Raw genomic sequence first — 24,591 nt, 5'->3', positions numbered from 1 at the left:
TGTCTATAAGGCACCCAAGTTAGTGGCCATCACAGCTTTTTGTGGGAGCAATTTCCATAAGTTATTTATTTATTAAAATGTGTAAAGTATGTGTGATTGTTCTGTATAAATAAAAATAATGGCTGGATACAAGTTTCAATAGTTTTATATTATACACTCAAAGAGAGCATACTGATTTATAAAGTTTCTAACAGTGTATTATCTTGAACCTTATTGCACAAATTAAGTATGAAAATGTTCTATTTTTCCACCACAATTTTATCAGTCTCCCCACTCTGACTCTTACCATATTCATTAGTTTAACCATAGATAAAATATCCCATACTCCACTCCTGTAAAGCTGGTGTTCTTAACCACACACTCCACTCAACTTATACCAAATAGTTGTTCTTGCTATAGTTAATAAGTCTTGGACTAATACTCTGCTAGTATTAAACCCTTAATACAGCTGAATAAAACAATAAGAATAACCGTTGATAAAGTGTATCCTGTTATTATTTCAGCTTCCCTTATTATATCCACCTGGAACTTTTCATTTCAGGACATGCCCCACAAAAATGTTGCATCCTAGCATTGGTTGCCTTGCACCTGCCACTTAAATTACTTGCTGTCCTGTAGATGTGGTTGAAATGTGGCACTGGAAGGACTAGCTCTCTCATATCGCTTCTCCCTTGTCTTTGATCTATACTAAATATTGTTAAGCATTGCACTTTTTTCCGAATAAAGAAGTTGTTCCACCCACTTGACCATCTTAGTTGCGCTTTTCTGAGCATTCTGCATTTCATACAAGTTCTTTCTACATGAATCTTCCAGAGAAGTTCAAAACAGTCCAAAAGATCTACTATGAACAAATAGGAAGCATTCATGTTTTATACATTTTTCAGTTAACTCAAATCACAACAGGATGAATAAACTTTGTGAGTGAACGAAGTAAAAATCCACATATTTAACCTCTAGGAGGAACTAAAAAATAACTACTGTATATAATGATAGTGATATTTTAATAATCTACAGGAAGAAAATTACTAGAAGGAAGAAAAGGATATAAATTCCATAATTCATGAAGACTCACCTGAACGTCATTTTCAGACTTAGCATTGAATTTGCCTCTGTCATTGCAATTTGTAGACTACTTGTAAAAAAAGTTTTCTACAGTCTGAACAGCTGGTGCTAGTAATATAATTTGATTTTTTTTAGTTCTCTCATTTAGCAAATTAGGCAGTTGAGAGGAAGACAGCTAAAAATACTAGTTATGCTCATACAAGGAACAAGGTTGTAATGCCAACATCACAGTTTCTGAAAGCAAAGCTTACCTGCTCACCAACCTCCTCTTTGGCACTGGCATCCCCACAGTTGCCATCCACAAGAACCACCTGAGAGCTATCATTGCATAGCAAGTTTTCTGCCACCTGGATATGGGATTTCGGGAAAGAGATCTGCTCTTTCCTCATCTCTGACGATAGGCAGAGTTGGTAGGAATAAGGTAAAGTTCCTTCTTCATAGTTTGGTGGAAATATGACCTGCGCCTTAGAAAAAGCATTAGGTTCAAAGCATTGGAATAATTTGGGATTTCCTGATTGTCGAAGTTTCATGACAATGACCAGTATCACCGTCAGGAGGAATAAAAATGAGATCAATGCCAAAGCCAGCACCAAGTAAAACTGGAGGTCAGAATGATGCTCTGTGTCACTGGATTGCCTAGTCATTTCTGGAAGTGCCTCTTGGAAGTTCTCAGCAACCACAAGGTTGAGGACCACAGTAGCTGAGAGTGGAGCCTTTCCATTGTCCTTCACCAAGATGACCAGCTTCTGTTTCACAGCATCTTTCTCCAGAAGGGCTCGTGACGTCCTGATCTCTCCTGTGTGGGTCCCAATGGTGAAGAGGGCCGGCTCTGTGGCCTGCAGCACTTGGTAAGAGAGCCAGGCATTGTGCCCAGAGTCCGCATCCACAGCCACCACTTTGGTCACTAAGTAGCCTGGCTCTGCTGAGTGAGGAACCATCTCAAACAAGGCAGAGCCCTCAACACCCGGGAAAGGATACAGAACACGAGGGCTGTTATCGTTCTGATCCAAAATGTACACCCACATGGTGGCGTTGTTGCTGAGAGAGGGAGAGCCGCCATCTTGGGCCTTCACTTGGATCTGAAACTCCCTGAATTGCTCATAGTCAAAGGAGCGCTGTGCATAGATAGTTCCCGTCTCAGAGTTGATGGAGACGTAAGAGGAGAGAGGCAGCTCCTCCATGTTGCTGTTGAGGATGGAGTAAGTGATACGTGAGTTGCGGTCCAGATCCGGGTCTGTGGCTTTGATGGAGAAAATGGAGGCACCTGAGGGATTGTTTTCTGGCACAAAGACACTGTAGGTTGATTTTTCAAAGGCAGGGGGGTTGTCATTGATGTCTGAAATCTGCAGGGAGATGGTTTTGTTGGAGGAGAGAGGGGGGCTACCTTTGTCGGTGGCCGAGATTGTGATGTTGTATCCTGAGGCTTTTTCTCTGTCCAAAGGACTGTCTGTGAGGATTTTATAGTAGTTCTTAGATGTTGACACTATTTTAAATGGTACATTACTTTGTAAGTGGCAGGTGATCTTTCCATTTTCTCCAGAATCCCTATCCTTTACGTTGATGAGAGCTATTACTGTTCCGGAAACAGAGTCTTCAGGAACTGGACTAGATAAGGAGGTCAGAATGATCTCTGGAGCATTGTCATTCTCATCTAGAATCTTTATATTGACATTACAATGAGCCGCTAATCCTCCTCCATCTCTTGCTTCAACGGTCATAGTGTACATCTCTGTTTCCTCAAAGTCAAGCGCTTCCTTAATTGTAATGGTTCCACTTTGTGGAACTAGGTCAAATTTTTGGTAGGTTCTTTTGGGAATATTACTAAATGTATAATGAATTTGGGCATTCAGACCTTCATCTCTATCAGAGGCTTTTACTTGGAGTATTGGGGACCCCACAGGGGAATTTTCCCTCAGGCTAACTGTATAAACCTCTTGAGTGAAGACTGGTGGGTTGTCATTGGCATCTGTGACATTAATCCATATCTGGGCAGTCCCAGTTTTTCTGGGTTCACCCCCATCCAGGGCCGTAAGGATCAACTGAAGCGTGTGCTCACTTTCCCGATCCAAAGGTTTCTGCAACGCCAATTCTGCATATTTATGGCCATCTTCTCCCTGTCGAATCTCTAGAATGAAATAGTGATTTGAACTTAGCTGGTAATTCTGGAGAGAATTAGTCCCAATATCAGGATCTTCAGCTTTCCCAGTATGAAATCTTGTACCTGGTAATGTGGATTCAACAATTTCAAGCCTCATGATTTCATTTAAAAACTGTGGCATATTATCATTAATGTCCTGAATTGCTACAATAATATGGAAAACATTCAAAGGATTTTCAACCACAGCTTCAAAATTAATCAGACAGCGTACACTGTCCCCACATATTTCCTCACGATCTATCCTTTCATTTACATACAGGTTTCCATTTTGTGCACTGATAGTGAAATATGGCTTTTTACCTTCAGAAAGGATATGCAGGTTTCTGTTCTTCAGGTCTCTGGCATTCAGTCCTAGATCCTTGGCAAGATTTCCCACCAAAGACCCCTTTGCCATCTCCTCAGGGATGGAATAGTGAACCTCTTCCAAAACTGCTCCACAGAACAAAGATGAAAATATCAGAAGTGTTATATACCTCCCTGATGTTTGAAAGCTCTCTCCATGAAGGATTCCTCTCATATTCATTTTCCTCTTCTCTTTGATGAGCACAGGATTTCAGATTTCCACCAAGACAGGAGATTTTTTTGCCCAGTAAAAAAAGAACTGGATCCTTTGGCTTAATTTGTATATGCTGCAGTGTTTTCTTTTTTCTTTCTCAGCTGAAACGTTTGTTCCAGCGTCTGCTGGTATTCCCGATGTGCAGTTTGGGACAAAGAGATCTCCCTGCAGAAAGCATCAGTGGAACTTCAGCTGCCCTTGGATTGCCGCCTTGTCCAACAGTGACACTGTGAGTCTGAAGCAGAGAACTGCAATCTTTTCCCAGTGATTTTTCTCCCCAATACATGTCACACAAGGTCTCTGTTGGTGTTTATATGTGATGGCTCAAGGCAGGCTTTTAAACAGAATATGTGAACCTTCTTTACTAGCTTTAATTTTCTTGATATTTTGCAGGTTAATTTTTTACTCTACCTTGATAGAGATATTTATAATTATTTCCAAGCTTATTAATTTGCAGTGCTGCTGACAAAAATGGAATTACAGGCTGCACAATTAAACATTATCATTTACAGTATGGGACTATTTAGAAATTGAGGAAAATGTATTATTGCCTATAGTTAGGCCTTCACATGAACCTTAGAAACAAGAATGTCTGCTTTTAGAGGTATATATCTTCTTGTGTTTGAGTGTATATCCTAAGGAAGCATCTTGTATTACATTGCTTATCACTGAAATTAGTCCCATATCTCATGCTTAGTTTTGTCATCTCACCTCGTATTAGCACTCAGAATATTGGTCTATTTGTGTAGACAACCCCTTCAATAGATTTATTTAGCACCTCTCAACTTTGCCATTGTTCCCCCCACATTCATGTGCTCCAGTAATTCAGTCACGGTAGATAGCTTTCCAATTTCTAGTGTTAATTTAATTTACTATGTGTGTTTCTGACCTTGCACATCTACTTCACAGTCTCACAGGTATGGCTCATCACCCTCTTCTTTACACAGAACAATAACATTATAGGTTTTTTGTAAGCCAATAGTATGTAAGGGATCCTGAGTATGCAGCTTGAAACACACACACACACACACACACACACACACACACACACACACACACACACTAACTTCCTCTGCACGGCCTGGTCGGCCTCCACTGGTTTCCACCCACAAAGTGATGTTAGTGCCACTCTGCTGGTGCATAATTGCCCATTGTTAGTAGACCTTTCAGCATGAATCAGATTGGAATAATCACTTTCAGTTTCTGGAGTTCAAATGCTTCATTCATGCAGCAACTATCTACAGGATGATTAGTGATGAGAGAGAGAAACAGAAGACATCTTATCTCAACAAGTTGGGAGACAACAACAAAATCGCTCAGCTTTTAGGGGTGAAGTTAACTTAGACATAATAGATACAAACAAGTGCTCACTAGATTGTTACACAATCAAGGATTAATTATAAATTATTAGCAGATGACATCCAATTGTCTTACAGACTACACTCTGGATTTGTGTAGGGGATAGCCTGCAAGGCAGCAGAGTTTTGGATCAGAGTTTTCCTTCTCCTAAATGTGTTACCTTCCCAGGTTGAAGAGGAAGTGATCTGCCACTCACTTCCCTCTACGGCATGTGCAGTAACCACCTTCTTGATTGCTGAACCCACTATTATTTTGTCTGCTCAATCCACCAGAACTTGTCTTCACATGCAGAGAAAGTCCCTAACTCACTGAGGGTTTGAGACCCATCAGCTACCCTCACTTGCTTTAGCCAGTCAGTCAAAGTCATATCCCAGGATGTGACCACTGCCATAGTGCCTGTGTGCATGGTGGGGACCAAAGACAGACAAACTACCTCAGAAGTAGGATGATGTTTCTCCTTTGATGCCCACCCGCCAGGGTCCAAGTATTAGATCAATACTGAAACTGGTCTTTTCTCTTCAGTGCCCTCCCCCTCAGCTCCACTGAGTGCAAATGAAGACCATTAGGTATCATCAGCTCTGAGCCAGTAAGTGCTACAGTCAATGAGGTCATCAGTACAGACGAGTAATTGCCATCACCAGATTCCCCCAAACTAGTAAGAATGCCATGAAGGTTGGTTTGGGTAACTCTCCTTTCAGGTCTTGGGCTGCCCACTATAGGATCCTTTTGCTTTCTAACCTACATAGCACTTGCCAGTTGTGGCACATTTAAAAAGAATGGCTGGGGTCCAATTACAGCCAGCCTTTAATTATTGACTGCCTAACAGATGAGAAAGCTCCTGTCATTCATCCTCTCATTTGGCCAATTTAGCAACAAGAACGAAATACAACCATTCAGCCCCAACTGGGAACTGATAGATCCTGCCTTGTTTGAAGCTAGAAGGAGAAGGCCAGACACTGCCATGCCAAAACAGAGGCCTAGAGAATGGTGCCACCATGCCCACGCCAACTGTCCACAGAGGCAGCATTGAGAACATGCTGCACAATTTACACCTCCAAAAGATTAAAGCAAAAGCGTCTTCTGTGGAGTTCAAAGATACACATAAAAAGGTTGCATCCACATTACACATGACCTCCTACATTAAAACAATGGGTTAAGCATTGCATCCAGTGCTCAATTAAATACCAACAATTTGATCAGTGAAATCCAATCCTCACTGGTATATGAAACAGGGAAACTCTAGATCTGAACCATTATGTCAAAGTACTTTGTACAATGTTTTTCCCAACTGTCCACAGAGGCAGCATTGAGAACATGCACAACCATTTACATCTCCAAAAAATTAAAGCAAATGCATTTTCTGTGGAGTTCAAAGATGCACAAAAAATGTTGGATCCACATTACAGATGAAGTCCTGTATTAAAATATTGGGTTACATGTTGCAGCCAATGTTCAATTAAATGCCAACAATTTAATGAGAGGAACCCAATTCTTGCTATTGAATGGAACAGGGAAATTCTGTATCTGAACCACCGGGGGTGTGGGTGCGGGTGTGTATTACAATGATCTTCAATATAAACTATAGGCAACCTATTCAGACTTGTAAATATAAGCAGCCTAGTACTAGATTAAAATCAATTTATAACATAATCCAGATTGCTACAGCTCACTACAGGTTAAAAACGATACAGATACACTATATTGGGTGATAATAATAATAGTATAGTAATAGTAATAACTGTAATAGTAATAGCAATAGTAATAGTAATAGCTGGGTGAATGTTGTAGTTGTCCATTCTTGAGTCAAATTGATGCCAAAAAACACAAGGTACTTAGATCATCATGTCACAACGTACTTTATGCAAGGTATACATGTGCGTTGTGTGTGTATGTGTGTAACCAACCCCACCCCCCCAAACAAATCTTGAAAAAAAGAGATTTATAACCAGCCTAGCTTTAGGGAGATTTAAGTAAACCATAAGCCCCCCCCATGCCATTTTTATTGTGACTCATGATGATGTATGAATGCTTATTTTGTTTTTGGTTCTTTGTTAATGTTCTTGATATTGTTTTGTGGACTATGAGAGCTGTAATGCTTTGTGAATTTTATAATATGACTTTAGCCTATTTTTAAACTTGTTTTGTTAAAAGTGTATTTTAAAAGGTGGTTGTTTTACTTTACTGATGATTTGTTTATTATTTTATATGATTTTTATTGTGCTTGTGATGTTCTACTGTGTTATTTATGGTACAATAAGCCGCTTTGTGACTAATGTGAGTGAGTGTCCCATATCTTCCTGCTGAAATCCTGCAACTTTTTATAACACCAATGCTCTGGTTTATTCTTTGTCCCGCTTTCATCATACAGTAGTGCCCCTACAAATGGCAATAGTTTAACTAGCAAGTAGTGCTATTTTTCATGTAAGTTTATGTAAATCTTATTACCTAGTTTAGATTTTGTTACCTCGCTCTGTGCTAAGGACTAATGCAATGACAGCTGTTCTCTTCAAAAATGCAATAACACTGGGGAGGCAGCTCAAAACAAGTAATAAAGAAAAATGATGTGTGGACAATCCAGTATACATTGACTATTGATACACTATTATTGTGTCAAATGTTGAAGAATGCACCAGCAAAACAAAGAACAAAAAATTGCAATATCCCCTGAAAGTAGAAAATGCGATACCCCAACTGACTACGAAATGGCTAATTGCACCAGGTGGTTTAGCCTCAGCTACTTAGAACAGATAGGAAAGATGATGACACATGAGAGCTTTTATATTGCAAGCTGCCATGTGATCTTTGGATGAAAGGCAGTATAGAAAGCTAATAAATAATTAAAATGAACATAAAAAATAAAGCCCCACCTATTGATTTCTATATGAAAAACTAACTAAAGACTGAAAAAGGCAGGTACACCTGCAGTATAAAAGGTTGCATTGCAATGTCACTTAATGGTAAAGAACTACAGAGTGTACCACACATGTAAATACAGAGAACAAACCTTACCTCTTCACCATTAGCCATCTCAGAATGAAAATTGTTTCCAATGTTGCCTGTAAAAGGCACATCAGGTTTCTCACTGCTAACAATATTGTCTACCATCTGAACATTGGGTGTCAGGAAGGCAAACTCATTCTTCCTGGTTTCAGAAGACAGACACAGCTGGTAGGAATAGGGCAAAGTCCCATCTTCAAATTTGGGTGGGAAGATGGCACCATTCTTGGAATGGGGAACAGGACCAAAGCACTGTAGGAACCTGGGGTGCCCTGATTGACGGAGCTTCATTGTAACGGCCAGAATCACAGTCAAGAGGAACATGAAGGAGATCACAGCTAAGGCCAGCACCAAGTAGAACTGCAGGTCAGACTGATACTCCGAGCTGCTGGGTTGCCTCTTCATTTCCGGAAGGGCCTCCTGAAAGTTCTCAGCAAACACCAGGTTCAGAGTCATGGTGGCCGAGAGAGACGGCTGCCCGTTATCCTTCACCATAATGACCAGTCTCTGTTTCACAGCGTCTCTCTCCACAAAGGCCCTGGCTGTCCTGATCTCTCCAGTATGAGAACCAACCGTGAAGAGTGCCGGCTCAGTGGCCTGAGTCAGGTGGTAGGAGAGCCAGGCGTTGTGTCCAGAATCTGCATCCACGGCCACCACCTTGGTGACAAGATAATCTGCCTCGGCCGAACGAGGCACCATCTCAAACAAGGCTGAGCCCTTGGCTTCTTGTGAGGGGGACAGGATACGAGGGCTGTTATCATTCCTGTCAAGAACAAACACCCTGACGCTCACATTGCTGCTGAGAGGGGGAAAACCCCCATCTTGGGCCTTCACTTGCACCCGAAACTCTCTGAATTGTTCATAGTCAAAGGATCTCTGGGCATAGATGGTGCCGGTCTCTGAATTAATGGAAATATAGGAGGAGATGGGAAGCTCCTCGATGTTGCTGTTGAGGATGGAGTATGTGATCCGTGAGTTCTGGTCCACATCGGGATCAGAGGCTTTGATGGTGAAAATGGAGGCACCTGAAGGATTGTTTTCTGGCACATAGATGCTGTAGGTTGATCTCTGAAATGTAGGGGCATTATCATTGATATCTGAGATCTGTAGTGAGATTGTTTTGTGTGTGGAAAGAGGCGGAGTTCCTTTATCAGTGGCTGTGATTGTAATATTATATGCAGGAGCTATTTCTCTGTCCAGGAGACTGTCTGTCTGGAGCTTGAAGTAATTGTTAGATGAGGGAAGAATTTTGAAGGGTAAATCATCCTGTAAATAGCAAGTGACCTTTCCATTATCTCCACTATCTCTGTCATTTACATTGATCAGAGCAATAACTGTCCCTGGCAGAGAATCTTCAGGAACAGGACTGAACATGGAGGCTAAGGTCACATCCGGGGCATTATCATTCTCATCATGAACCCTTAGCTCAATGTTAGAATGTGTCATCAACCCACCTCCATCTTTTGAAGCAACTGTCATAGTATATTCATCGTCGTCCTCAAAATCCAGTTGCTCCAGAAGAGTGATTCTACCACTGATGGGATCCAGCTTGAATTTCCGTTCGGCACTTGCTGGTATGTTACTAAAATGATACCTGATTTGGGCATTTGTACCTTCATCCTTATCAGAGGCTGCAACCTGGAGAACAAGTGACCCAACAGGAACATTTTCAGATAAACTGACCTTGTATACCTCTTGAGTGAAAACAGGCGGGTTGTCATTGGCATCTAGGACATTAATCCATATCTGGGCAGTCCCCGTTTTTCTGGGTTCCCCCCCATCCATAGCGGTAATAACCAAGTGAAGGGTCTGTTCACTTTCTCGATCAAGAGATTTCTGTAGCACCAGTTCTGCATATTTATTTCCATCTTTCCTTTCTCTAACTTCCAAAGAGAAATACTGATTGGAGCTCAGCTGGTAATCCTGGAGAGAGTTCATCCCAATGTCAGGATCTTCTGCTTTCCCAAGGAGAAATCGAGTGCCTGGCAAAGTTAGTTCGCCTGTCTCCAAGCTGATATTATCATTGAGGAATTGGGGTGCATTATCATTAACATCCTGGATTTCCACTAGTACATGAAAAATATTCAAAGGGTTTTCCACCACAACTTCAAAATTAACAAAGCAATTTGGATTTTTGCCACATATCCCCTCCCTATCAATCCTGTCATTTACATAGAGGTTTCCATTCTCTGCATTGATACTGAAATGCTGCATTTTAGCCACAGACACAGTGTGCAGATTGCGATGTTTTAGTTCTTTGGTGCTCAGTCCCAGGTCCTTGGCGAGGTTCCCCACAACAGAACCCTTTGCCATCTCCTCAGGGGTTGAATAATGAATCTGCTCTGATGCAGCCCAACAGGTAAAAGACAATAGAGAGAGAAGCAGTACTTGCCTTGTGAGTGCCCTGCCATTCCCTGGGTGCCTTCTCTCCATCTGGCTGGTTCTCTCAAAAACAGGCTGCTTCCTTTTCTCAGTTTCCTATGCTCAAGCTCTCACAGTGATGAAGGAAACAACATGAGGTATCACTGAGGAAGAATAAACTGCCTTATTCTTATATTTGTGCAAAGCAAAAGAGATTTTTCCTTCTCTGTAAGAGTTCCCTGTCTCTGTGCTCTTCAGTTGGCCTGATCTGAATAGCAGGGATGGGAGTTACTACAGTCCAGGAAGCATCAATGGATCTCTATCCTCTCTCTGGCTGTCATACTGGCCAACACTGACACTTAGAGGACCACTCAAGGAACTGCATTTTGTTCTATGAAAATAGACAGAGGTGAATAAATGCAGGTGTTTCTATAGCACATACTATACCTTCCTTTCTGCTCACTGAGTGGAGCATTTGAGAAGGCTTTTCCTTGGTGTTCTTTCTTAGTGTACAGCTACCCTCATTTATGTTCGTGGCTTTTCAGTACTGTGAAAATTGGGGTCGTATCTAATACTGCAATTACATTAAGGTTATGCACATCTTCATTTTTTATTGGAAATATGGAAACATTATTATTAATATAAAAATATCCAGTTACAGAGTAAAACTTTATCTTAAAATTAATGTATTACGATAATAGTTATGCTATAGTAGCACAAGAGCTGTAAGTCTAATGTATTTTTGTTGTTGTTGCTTAAATAGAATATAAACACCCTCTTGAAATTATTCTCCTTTTTTATCTATCCTAAGTTGTTGGATGTCTATCAACATTTATGGAACAGAGCACAAGTTCTTCTCAATGTTGGGTAGGAATTCCAAGAGTAACTTACTATTCCAAGAGTTCTCTCTCTGTCTGTTGAGGATAAGATAAGATGCAACACTTGCAGCTTCTGTCTAGACAGCACTAGGTGATAAAAGTGTGTTCGCTGGTATTGGTTCTACATCAGACTCTGCCACCTGCCTTCTACCTGCTGGTGCCACACAAATGTCCTTGCTTAGCAGTTGTTCCCTGTGATCAAAGCAGGAACACAGCACAAGTGCAGGACCAATGGCTGTAGCTGCTCTACCAGCAGTAAAAAAGGGTAAAGGACCCCTGGATAGTTAAGTTCAGTCAAAGGCGACTATGGGGTGGTGGCGCTCATCTCTCTTTCAGGCCGAGGGAGTCAGCATTGGTCCACAGACAGCTTTCCAGGTCATGTGGCCAGAATGACTAAACAGCTTTTGGCACAACGGAACACCTTGACGGAAGCTAGGCATGATCCAACAGGATAAAATGTTTGTTGGATACTTTACACATTATTTCATATTATGATAATAGCATCATGAAGTTTGGGAACTGAGAACAGTGGACAGACAAGAGGTGTTAGAAGAAATCAATAGTGTCTAATTGAAAGAGTATATGATAGAGGTTTTATTAGAAAATAACTAAAGTAATTTACTTTCAGTTTGTACGCATTAAAGGTAATAGCTCAGAACAGAACAGCCTAGAGGACCATAAACCCAATCTGGAGATGTGTATGCTATTCAAATATTTTTGCCTGCCGTATATCCCCTTGAAACTGGAACCCCACTGAACGGAATTGACATTTCCAAGTGATCACAACCAGAGTGCTGCCTAATTTTCAACATGCTTCTAGTTTTTCATCTGCTAGTCTATCACACAGAAACACTGCACACAATTCTATTCATAAAAACATAAGAAGAGCCCTGCTGGATCAGGCCAGAGCTCTACTGAGTCCAGCATTCTTTCTCCCACTGTGGCCAACCAGATGCCCCTCAAAAGCTCTGCCCTTGGTCCACAGTCAGAGGTGTCTGCTACTAGACGTAATATAGCCAACATGACAATGATTTTTTTCTAACCCCCCTTTAAAACCACCCAAGTAGGTGACCATCATTGCATCTTGTGATAGTGATTTCCATTGTTTGTTTGTTTAAATAAGTAAATTATTTAATAATGGTTTATATAAAAACCAAATGTTTGGGTACACAATTATCTTTAAATTTTTATTATGAACTCAAATAAAGTATATAGCCTTCATAAAGATCTGAATAGAGTATGTGGGTCTGCGTTATCTTGAACTTCATTGCACCAAAAAATTATGAAAAACACACTGAAAGTTATCAGACTGCCTCCCCTCTCTGATTCTTACTGTATTAATTATTTGAACCATTGATAAAATATTCCATGCTGTAGTAATCCATTCCCCTAAAGCTGGTGTTCTTAGCCCCTGCCCTCAGTTATAAAAAAAGTTGCTTTGGCCACAGACAGTAACTGTTGGAGTAATTCTCTGTCTTCTGTTATACTTAATCCTTAAAATAACTAGATAAACCAATGAGAAGATCCATTGGGAAAGTGCATCCTGTCATTATTTCATTTTCTCTTATTATATCCACCCACAAATTCTTAATTTAGGGACATGCCTCCCAAATATGTTGCATCCTAGCATTGGTTGAATTGTACTTCCAATGTAATTATTTGCTGTACTATAATTTGACCAAACTGTGAGAGGCAGTGGAAGACAGGAGTGCCTGGCGTGCTCTGTCCATGGGGTCACGAAGAGTCAGACACAACTAAACAAATAAACAACAACAACTAAAATGTGACGAAGCCACAGCAGTGTCATGTACCATCAAAAAATAAACGTATACAAGTGTTTCTTAAGATTCACACTAATTGTTTGCTGCCACATCCATTTTCACTGATCCGATGTCCCAGACTTCTCTGGCAATTACTTTGTTGCATTTAGTTGTCAACAAGGAATTCCATAGTTTATCTATGCATTGTATAAAGAAGTACTTCCTTTTATCTGTTCTGAATCTCCCAATGTTCAGATTCATCTGATGGCTGCAGGCTCCAGTAATATGGGGGAGGGGGATCTCTCTATTCATTGTCTCAACCTCGTTCATAATTCTATACAGCTGTCTCACTTCCCTTCTTGTCTTTTATCCAAAATAAATATCCCTACAGAAGTTGTTGCACCCATTGATCATTTGGGATGCCTTTTCTGTGCTTGCTGTATTTCACACAACTTCTTTTTATGAATCCTCCAGAAAAGCCACACAGAGTCCAAAATTATACTACAAATAAACAGGAAGTATTCATTTTTTATGCATTCTTCAGTTAAGTTGATCCTTATTTTTAATTAATGAGGGGTGTATAAATAACTATATATTTATGGTGACATGCTAATACCCCACAGGAAGATTGAACACTCAAGCTGTATGCATGCTTACATTTCCTTTAATTCCTGAGATGAAGACTCACTCTGCCATTATTGTATGATTCAGAATTTATACTGCGTCTAGCATTTCTATGTGTAGGGAAAGTTCTCCACAATCAGAACAATTGCTGCTAACACTGTAATTTCATTTTCCTGACCCCCTTATATAGTAAAACAAAATAAAAATATTAGTTTTATTCCTATAAGGTAAGGCTGATTCTAAAAGCAAAGCTTACCTGCTCACCAACCTCCTCTTTGGCACTGGCATCCCCACAGTTGCCATCCACAAGAACCACCTGAGAGCTATCATTGCATAGCAAGTTTTCTGCCACCTGGATATGGGATTTCGGGAAAGAGATCTGCTCTTTCCTCATCTCTGACGATAGACAGAGTTGGTAGGAATAAGGTAAAGTTCCTTCTTCATAGTTTGGTGGAAATATAACCTGTGCCTTAGAAAAAGCATTAGGTTCAAAGCAGTGGAATAATTTGGGATTTCCTGATTGTCGAAGTTTCATGACAATGACCAGTATCACCGTCAGGAGGAATAAAAATGAGATCAATGCCAAAGCCAGCACCAAGTAAAACTGGAGGTCAGAATGATGCTCTGTGTCACTGGATTGCCTAGTCATTTCTGGAAGTGCCTCTTGGAAGTTCTCGGCAACCACGAGGTTGAGGACCACAGTAGCTGAGAGCGGAGCCTTCCCATTGTCCTTCACCAAGATGACCAGCTTCTGTTTCACAGCATCTTTCTCCAGAAGGGCTCTTGATGTCCTGATCTCTCCCGTGTGGGTCCCAATGGTGAAGAGGGCCGGCTCTGTGGCCTGCAGCACTTGGTAGGAGAGCCAGGCATTGTGCCCAGAGTCCGCGTCCACAGCCACCACTTTGGTCACTAGGTAGCCTGGCTCTGCCGAGTGAGGAACCATCTCAAACAAAGCAGAGCCCTCAACACCCGGGACAGGATACAGAATGCGAGGGCTGTTATCGTTCTGATCCAAAATGTACACCCACACGGTGGCGTTGTTGCTGAGAGAGGGAGAGCCGCCATCTTGGGCCTTCACTTGGATCTGAAACTCCCTGAATTGCTCATAGTCAAAGGAGCGCTGTGCATAGATAGTTCCCGTCTCAGAGTTGATGGAGACGTAAGAGGAGAGAGGCAGCTCCTCCATGTTGCTGTTGAGGATGGAATAAGTGATACGTGAGTTGCGGTCCAGATCTGGGTCCGAGGCTTTGAGGGCAAAAATGGAGGCACCTGAGGGATTGTTTTCAGGAACAAAGACACTGTAGGTTGATTTTTCAAAGGCAGGGGGGTTGTCATTGATATCTGAAATCTGCAGGGAGATAGTTTTGTTGGAGGAGAGAGGGGGGCTACCTTTGTCGGTGGCCGTGATTGTGATGTTGTATCCTGAGGCTTTTTCTCTGTCCAAAGGACTGTCGGTGAGGATTTTATAGTAGTTCTTTGAAGTTGACACTATTTGAAATGGTACATTACCTTGTAGATGGCATGTAATTTTTCCATTTTCTCCAGAATCTTTATCCTTTACGTTGATGAGAGCAATTAGTGTTCCAGAAGCAGAGTCTTCAGGAACTGGACTAGATAAGGAGGCCACGATGATCTCTGGAGCATTGTCATTCTCATCTATAATCTTGATATCAACATTACAGTGAGCCACTAATCCTCCTCCATCTCTTGCTTCAACTGTCATAGTGTACTTCTCTGTTTCCTCAAAGTCAAGGGTCTCCTTAATTGTAATTGTTCCACTTTGTGGATCTAGTCTAAATTTCTCATAGACTTTTTCTGGGACTTTACTGAATGTGTAACTGATCTGACTATTTGAACCTTCATCCCTATCAGAGGCTTTTACTTGGAGTATGGAGGACCCCAGAGGGGAATTTTCCCTCAGGCTAACTGTATAAACTTCTTGAGTGAAAACTGGTGGGTTGTCATTGGCATCTGTGATGTTAATCCATATCTGGGCAGTCCCAGTTTTTCTGGGTTCACCCGCATCCAGGGCCGTAAGGATCAACTGAAGTGAGTGCTCACTTTCCCGATCCAAAGGTTTCTGCAGCACCAATTCTGCATATTTATGGCCGTCCAGACTATGCTTAATTTCTAATATAAAGAACTGATTTAGGCTTAACTGATAATTCTGGAGAGAATTAATCCCAATATCAGGATCTTCAGCTTTCCCAATATGAAATCTGGCACCCGGCAATGTGGATTCAATTATATCTAGTCTAATATTGGATTCTAGGAATTGTGGGGCATTATCATTAATGTCCTGAATTGCTAAACTTACATGGAAAACATTCAATGGCTTTTCAACCATCGCTTCAAAATCAATAATGCAATGTGTGCTCTCTCTACACATCCCCTCACGATCTATCCTCTCATTCACATATAGGTTTCCATTTTCAGCATTGATAGTGAAATATGGCTTTTTACCTTCAGAAAGGATATGCAGGTTTCTGCTCTTCAGGTCTCTGGCATTCAGTCCCAGATCCTTGGCAAGATTTCCCACCAAAGACCCCTTTGTCATCTCCTCAGGGATGGAATAGTGAACCTCTTCCAAAACTGCTCCACAGAACAAAGATGAAAATATCAGAAGGGTAATATGCCTTCCTGATGTTTGAAAGCTCTCTCCATGAAGGATTCCTCTTCTCTTCATTTTCCTCTTCTCTTTGATGAGCACAGTATTTCAGATTTCCACCAAGACAGGAGGGTTTCCCCCCAGTAAACAAAGAACTGGATCCTTTGGCTTAATTTGTATATGCTGCAGTGTTTTCTTGTTTTCCAGCTGAAACGTATTTGCAGCGTCTGCTGGTTTTCCCGATGTGCAGTTTGGGACAAAGAGATCTCTCTGCAGAAAGCATCAGTGGAACTTCAGCTGCCCTTGGATTGCCGCCTTGTCCAACAGTGACACTGTGAGTCTGAAGCCGAGAACTGCAATCTTTTCCCAGTGATTTTTCTTCCCTAATTCATTACATTACATAGTCATTTTTAAGTAATGACTCAGACCATATTCTCATACAGGTTATTTGAATATGCCTGTTGGAAAGTGTTATCTGTTCACCATTACAATAGGTTAAAAGGAATCAGCTTCAAATTAATATTTACAGCAAAGAAAAAGCAGTGATGAATTTATAGCACTATTTCCACTATTTCTTTAGAAAAAATCAGAATAGCAGACTGCAGTATGGGAATGATATTGTTGTTTATAATAAAAGACTTTTAAATAAATTAGAAAAATATTGTATTAGGTATTTACAGGCATCTTAAACTGTGTGTGGGAAGCCTAAGGACGTGTCTGAAAATTGTGTTTATCCTTACATAATTTCACTGAAAATAGTGCCACATCTCAAGTCCTATTCTGTCACCTTATGCCCACACGATTTCTGGTCTGTTTGTATAGCTTTCTCCTTCAACAGATGTACTTTGTCATTATTTACCTTTGCCATTTCCCCCACCTGCCCTTTTGTCCAGTTACAATAGACACTTTGCTGATTTCATTTACTTTGTGGTGTGTGCTTTTGACCTTACACAACACCCCAGCTACTTCACAATATCACAGATATGGGTCATCCCCTCTACATATGCAAACAATATGGAGACCCCTATTTTGCCGGCGGGGAGTTGGGGTGGGACAGGACAACCAGAAAGCTACTCAGAAATCTCTACAGTCCTTTCAGTATTTTAGGAAGCTACATATTGTCTCCAGCTATTAATGCAACTTCATTTAATCAAGGAACAAAACTACATAAATAAGCCCTGGGTGTTATATGCTGGACCTCAAATGTTCTGAGCTTTCCCCTCCATTTTTAAACTTCTTTTTCTATGTTTACGTGGTAGCTGAGCACACTGCAATTGTCAGTCATGGTCCTGTCCCCTAATTCCTTCCAACAGCTAGCACCAACCCTGGCAAGAACACTCCTCCATCCTCACATCTGCCCTACTGGCCATGAGCCCAGCAGGGAGTTGGAGGGGGTGGTTCATTGCATGCTTACGTAACTCAAGTACGTGCTAAGATATCCCACAATACTATGATCAGAAATACAGTTATCCATCGATTCATGCATTCATGTCATGTAAGCAGCATAGCTAACATGTTGGTAGAGCAGTTCAAGAATTCAACATGCTTCATGTATATTGAGCTGGTCTCATGTAAAGAACAAAACTGTGAACCAGGAATTTCATGGTATGAATTTTGCCTCTGACAGGAACTCACTTATATAAGAATTATAAGATAATGTGTCAAATCCAGACTTCATCATACTTAAAGTAGCCCGACTTAAATAAAATTGACTTAAATTAGTCTTGCTTGACTAACTTGGTCCAAGGATAACTAATTCTGAATCTGACCCATTATATGCAATGCCCTTTGAAACATATAAATATTATATACACGGTAACTATCATTATTATTGTCTAAATCATGAGGCAGACATACATGACGCAGGCAGTGCAATCTGGCAGGTAGCATTATTGAAAAAACTGACATGGAAATTGAAGACAGCAAGAGGCCAGGGGAAATATGATAACTTTTATGCAGTCTTGGATGACTTTATAGATTATACAAACAATGAGGCCTGTGGCAGAACGGTGCCTTGGCATAGCTGTCAACTTTCCCCTTTGCTTGCGAGGAATCCTATTTGGAATAAGGGAATTTCTCTTGAAAAAAGGGAAACGTTGACAGCTATGTGCCTTGGCCTAGGACAGTTTGGTGTGCATGAAGCACATATTTTATTTTATTTTTCCTCCTTCCTCCTTGCCTTTGTATAATTCCTGCAGACCAGCACTGCTGCTGATACAATATATGTTTGTAGTTGTGGACAACAGTCAAAGAGATGGAGGTTATTACGTACCATTTTGCTTTTGTTAAGATTGAAATGATTTTAGAATATACACTTTAGCAAAGCTCTGTGGAGTATTTGAAGATAACTCTCTGGCTGTATGTAGTTGTTTCATTTTTGTTTTAAATAAATTTTAAAAATAAATAAATGCACGATGCATGTCTTTAACAAAATATCCCACATTATCTGTCCGCCTTTCAGACAGTTGTTTATAAAGAGCTTTAATGCAATGTGGTTTCACTTAAAGGAATATGGGGGCTGGAAATATCCACAATCTACTCTAGAAGGCCAGTCAATCAGTCAGTCTTGACTTGACGTTTTTTTACATCACTCATGCAAGAACACACATGCCTATTAATTTTACAGGCAATGTAAAATGGAGAAGGAAATAAAGCATAATTTACAGAAACCTCTCAAAAGTGTATGTCTTTAAAATCTATTGCTTAAAATTTTTTGCTAGTAATACTAATAACAGTGATAGTATTTTCTGCTATACAGCAAGGTGCCCTCCTTTGATTCTAAAGCCAAAATTGCTGCCCCCGAAAGCCAAGTAATGTGAAAAACAAAGTTCTTTCCCTCACTTTATTTAAGTTAATGAAAGTAGTTGAAGGTCAACTCCTCAAAATACTAGTTGTTCAAATGACAACAAGATAAGTTCTACCAGATGGTTTCAAGGGCATGGCTCGAAGCTTCCGTATGGATGTGTAGCTTCCCCATGGAGTGAAAAGGACGCATCCTGATTCATGAAAGCCAAATGATGTAAGAGCCAAACTATTCATTTATATGATGAAAAACAAAAAGGCAGTCACATTAGCTGGATAAAAAGCACTGTGACAATGTCACTAATGGCAAAGAATGATGGATAATGGCATTTAATTTCAGAAAACAAACCTTACCTGTTCTCCATTATCTACTGCAGAATCAAAATTGTTTCCTACATTGCCTGTAAAAGGCACAGCAGGTTTCTCACTGCTAAGAATATTCTCTGCAATCTGTATATTTGGTGTCAGGAAGGTAAACTCATTCTTCCTGGACTCAGAAGACAGGCACAGCTGGTAGGAATAGGGCAAAGTCCCATCTTCAAAGTTGGGTGGGAAGATGGCACCATTCTTGGAATGGGGAACAGGACCAAAGCACTGTAGGAACCTGGGATGCCCTGACTGACGGAGCTTCATTGTAACGGCCAGAATCACAGTCAAGAGGAACAAGAAGGAGATCACAGCTAAGGCCAGCACCAAGTAGAACTGCAGGTCAGACTGATACTCCGAGCTGCTGGGTTGGCTCTTCATTTCTGGAAGGGCCTCCTGAAAGTTCTCAGCAAACACCAGGTTCAGAGTCATGGTGGCCGAGAGAGACGGCTGCCCGTTATCCTTCACCATAATGACCAGTCTCTGTTTCACAGCGTCTCTCTCCACAAAGGCCCTGGCTGTCCTGATCTCTCCAGTATGAGAACCAACCGTGAAGAGTGCCGGCTCAGTGGCCTGAGTCAGGTGGTAGGAGAGCCAGGCGTTGTGTCCAGAATCTGCATCCACGGCCACCACCTTGGTGACAAGATAATCTGCCTCTGCCGAACGAGGCACCATCTCAAACAAGGCTGAGCCCTTGGCTTCTTGTGAGGGGGACAGGATACGAGGGCTGTTATCATTCCTGTCAAGAACAAACACCCTGACGCTCACATTGCTGCTGAGAGGGGGAGAACCCCCATCTTGGGCCTTCACTTGCAGCCGGAACTCTCTGAATTGTTCATAGTCAAAGGATCTCTGGGCATAGATGGTGCCAGTCTCTGAATTAATGGAGATATAGGAGGAGATGGGAAGCTCCTCAATGTTGCTGTTGAGGATGGAGTATGTGATCCGTGAGTTCTGGTCCACATCGGAATCAGAGGCTTTGATGGTGAAAATGGAGGCACCTGAAGGATTGTTTTCTGGCACATAGATGCTGTAGGTTGATCTCTGAAAAGCAGGGGCATTATCATTGATATCTGAGATCTGTAGTGAGATTGTTTTGTGTGTGGAAAGAGGTGGAGTTCCTTTATCAGTGGCTGTGATTGTAATATTATATGCAGGAGCTATTTCTCTGTCCAGGAGACTGTCTGTCTGGAGCTTGAAGTAATTGTTAGATGAGGGAAGAATTTTGAAGGGTAAATCATCCTGTAAATAGCAAGTGACCTTCCCATTATCTCCACTATCTCTGTCATTTACATTGATCAGAGCAATAACTGTCCCTGGCAGAGAATCTTCAGGAACAGGGCTGAACATGGAGGCTAAGGTCACATCCGGGGCATTATCATTCTCATCATGAACCCTTAGCTCAATGTTAGAATGTGTCATCAACCCACCTCCATCTTTTGCAGCAACTGTCATCGTATATTCATCATTGTCCTCAAAATCCAGTTGCTCCAGTAGTGTGATTTGGCCGCTGATGGGATCCAGCTTGAATTTCAGTTCGGCAGTTGCTGGTATGTTGCTAAAATGATACCCGATTTGGGCATATAAACCTTCATCTTTATCAGAGGCTGCAACCTGGAGCACAAGTGACCCAACAGGAACATTTTCAGATAAACTGACCTTGTATACCTCTTGACTGAAAACAGGTGGGTTGTCATTGGCATCTGTGACATTAATCTGTATCTGGGCCGTCCCAGTTTTCCTAGGCTCACCCCCATCCATAGCGGTAAGAACCAAGTGAAGGGTTTGTTCACGTTCTCGATCAAGAGGGTTCTGTAGCACCAGTTCTGCATATTTATTTCCATCCTTTCTCTCTCTAATTTCCAAACTGAAGTACTGATTGGAGCTCAGCTGGTAATCCTGGAGAGAGTTCATCCCAATGTCAGGATCTTCTGCTTTCCCAAGGAGAAATCGAGTGCCTGGCAAAGTTTGCTCACCTGTCTGCAAGCTGATATTATCATTGAGGAATTGGGGTGCATTATCATTAACATCCTGTATTTCCACTAGTACATGAAAAATATTCAAAGGGTTTTCCACCACAACTTCAAAATTAACAAAGCAATTTGGATTTTTGCCACATATCCCCTCCCTATCAATCCTGTCATTTACATAGAGGTTTCCATTCTCTGCATTGATACTGAAATGCTGCATTTTAGCCACAGACACAGTGTGCAGATTGCGATGTTTTAGTTCTTTGGTGCTCAGTCCCAGGTCCTTGGCGAGGTTCCCCACAACGGAACCCTTTGCCATCTCCTCAGGGGTTGAATAATGAATCTGCTCTGATGCAGCCCAACAGGTAAAAGACAATAGAGAGAGAAGCAGTACTTGCCTTGTGAGCGCCCTGCCATTCCCTGGGTGCCTTCTCTCCATCTGGCTGGTTCTCTCAAAAACAGGCTGCTTCCTTTTCTCAGTTTCCTATGCTCAAGCTCTCACAGTGATGAAGGAAACAACATGAGGTATCACTGAAGAAGAATAAACTGTCCTTGTTCTCATATGTGTGCAAAGCAAAAGAGATTTTTCCTTCTCTGCAAGAGTTCCCTGTCTCTGTGCTCTTCAGTTGGTCTGATCTGAACAACAGTGATGGGAGTTACTGCAGTCCAGGAAGCATCACTGGATCTCTATCCTCTCTCTGGCTCTCATACTGGCCAACACTGACACTTAGAGGACCACTCAAGGAACTGCATTTTGTTCTATGAAAATAGACAGAGGTGAATAAATGCAGATATTTCTCCAGCACATACTATACCTTCCTTTCTGCTCACTGAGTGGAGCATTTGAGAAGGCTTTTCCTTGGTGTTCTTTCTTAGTGTACAGCTAACCTCATTTATGTCCGTGGCTCTTCAGTACTGTGAAAATTGGGGTCGTATCTAATACTGCAATTACATTAAGGTTATTCACATCTTCTTTTTTATTGGAAATATGTAAACATTAATATATAAATATCCAGTTACATATTAAAACATTTTCTTAAAATTAATGTATTACGATAATAGTTATGCTGTAGTAGCACAAGAGCTGTAAGTCTATTGTATTTTTTTCTTAAATAGAATTAATATAAACAACCTACTGAAATTATTCTCTTTTTTATCTCTTCTATGTTGTTGGATGTCTATCAACATTTATGGAACAGAGCACAAGTTCTTTTCAATGTTGGGTAGGAATTCCAAGAGTAACTTACTATTCCAAGAGTTCTCTCTCTGTCTGTTGAGGGTAAGATAAGATGCAACACATGTAGCTTCTGTCTAGACTGCACTAGGTGATAAAAGTGTGTTCGCTGGTATTGGTTCTACATCAGACTCTGCCACCTGCCTCCTACCTGCTGGTGCCACACAAATGTCCTTGCTTAGCAGTTGTTCCCTGTGATCAAAGCAGGAACACAGCACAAGTGCAGGACCAATGGCTGTAGTTGCTCTACCAGCAGTAAAAAAGGGTAAAGGAGCCCTGGATAGTTAAGTTCAGTCAAAGACGACTATGGGGTGGCAGCGCTCATCTCTCTTTCAGGCTGAGGGAGCCGGCATTTGTCCACAGACAGCTTTCCGGGTCATGTGGCCAGCATGACTATACCGCTTTTGGCACAACGGAACACCTTGACGCAAGCTAGGCATGATCCAACAGGATAAAATGTTTGTTGGCACTTTACACATGATTTCATATTATGATACCTGAAGGAGGGTCTCCACCTCCATCGTTCAGCCCGGACACTGCGATCCAGCACCGAGGGCCTTCTGGTGGTTCCCTCATTGCGAGAAGCAAAGCTACAGGGAACCAGGCAGAGGGCCTTCTCGGTGCCCGCCCTGTGGAACACCCTCCCATCAGATGTCAAAGCGATAAACAACTACCTGACATTCAGAAGACATCTTAAGGCAGCCCTGTTCAGGGAAGTTTTTAATGTGTGATTTTAGTGTATTTTTGGTTTCTGTGGAAGCCGCCCAGAGTGGCTGGGGAAACCCAGCCAGATGGGCGGGGTACAAATAGTAAATTATTATTATTAATAAAAAATTATTATTATGATAATAGCATCATGAAGTTTGGGAACCGAGAACAGTGGAGAGACAAGAGGTGTTAGAAGAAATCAGTTGTGTCTAATTGAAAGAGTATATGATAGAGGTCTTATTAGAAAATAATTTTAGAAAATATTTTTTTTTTAGAAAATATTTTTGCCTGCCATATATCCCCTTGAAACTGGAACCCCACTGAACGGAATTGACATTTCCAAGTGATCACAACCAGAGTGCTGCCTAATTTTCAACATGCTTCTAGTTTTTCATCTGCTAGTCTATCACACAGAAACACTGCACACAATTCTATTCATAAAAACGTAAGAAGTGCCCTGCTGGATCAGGCCAGAGCTCTACTGAGTCCAGCATCCTTTCTCCCACTGTGGCCAACCAGATGCCCCTCAAAAGCTCTGCCCTTGGTCCACAGTCAGAGGTGTCTGCTACTGGACGTAATATAGCCAACATGACAATGATTTTTTTCTAATCCCCCTTTAAAACCACCCAAGTAGGTGACCATCACTGAATCTTGTGATAGTGATTTACATTGTTTGTTTGTTTAAATAGGTAAATTATTTGTATTGGGTATACAATTATAATTAAATTCCTATTATGAACTCAAATAAAGTATATAGCCTTCACAAAGATCCAAATAAAGTATGTGGGTCTGCATTATCTTGAACTTCATTGTACCAATAAATTATGAAAATAAACGCAGAAAGTTATCAGACTGCCTCCCCTCTCTGATTCTTACTGTATTAATTAGTTGAACCATTGATAAAATATTCCATGCTGTAGTAATCCATTCCCCTAAAGTTAGTGTTCTTAGCCCTGCCCCCAAATAGTTGCTCTGGCCACAGACAGTAACTGTTGGAGTAATTCTCTGTCTTCTGTTGTTCTAAATCCTTAAAGTAATCATATAAGACAATGGAAGGATCCAATGGCAAAGTGTATCCTCTTATTCTTTCAATTTCCCTTATCGTGTCCGCCCACAAATTCTTAATTTAGGGACATGCCTCCCAAGTA

General features: G+C 41.2%; 1 protein-coding gene across 1 annotated transcript; it reads right to left on the bottom strand.

Annotated features, from left to right (window-relative positions):
• Positions 1-200: 200 nt before the first annotated feature.
• Positions 201-4,966, bottom strand: LOC310767500 (protocadherin gamma-B1-like). Its single transcript, XM_083624540.1, has one exon. The coding sequence runs from the start codon at positions 3,741-3,743 to the stop codon at positions 1,257-1,259; it is 2,487 nt and encodes an 828-aa protein (XP_083480666.1). The 5' UTR covers positions 3,744-4,966; the 3' UTR covers positions 201-1,256.
• Positions 4,967-24,591: the final 19,625 nt, after the last annotated feature.

The sequence above is a fragment of the Podarcis filfolensis genome (assembly GCF_964270895.1).
Source record: "Podarcis filfolensis genome assembly, chromosome: 7".
In the NCBI taxonomy this organism is placed as follows: domain Eukaryota; kingdom Metazoa; phylum Chordata; class Lepidosauria; order Squamata; family Lacertidae; genus Podarcis; species Podarcis filfolensis.
The sequence above is the reverse complement of the archived record's forward strand: the minus strand, read 5'-3'. Positions and strand labels throughout refer to the sequence as shown.

What these genes read in the sequence shown, in the direction of transcription:
- LOC310767500 (XM_083624540.1), bottom strand. Translation starts at nt 3,743, where the DNA reads ATGAATATGAGAGGAATCCTTCATGGAGAGAGCTTTCAAACATCAGGG.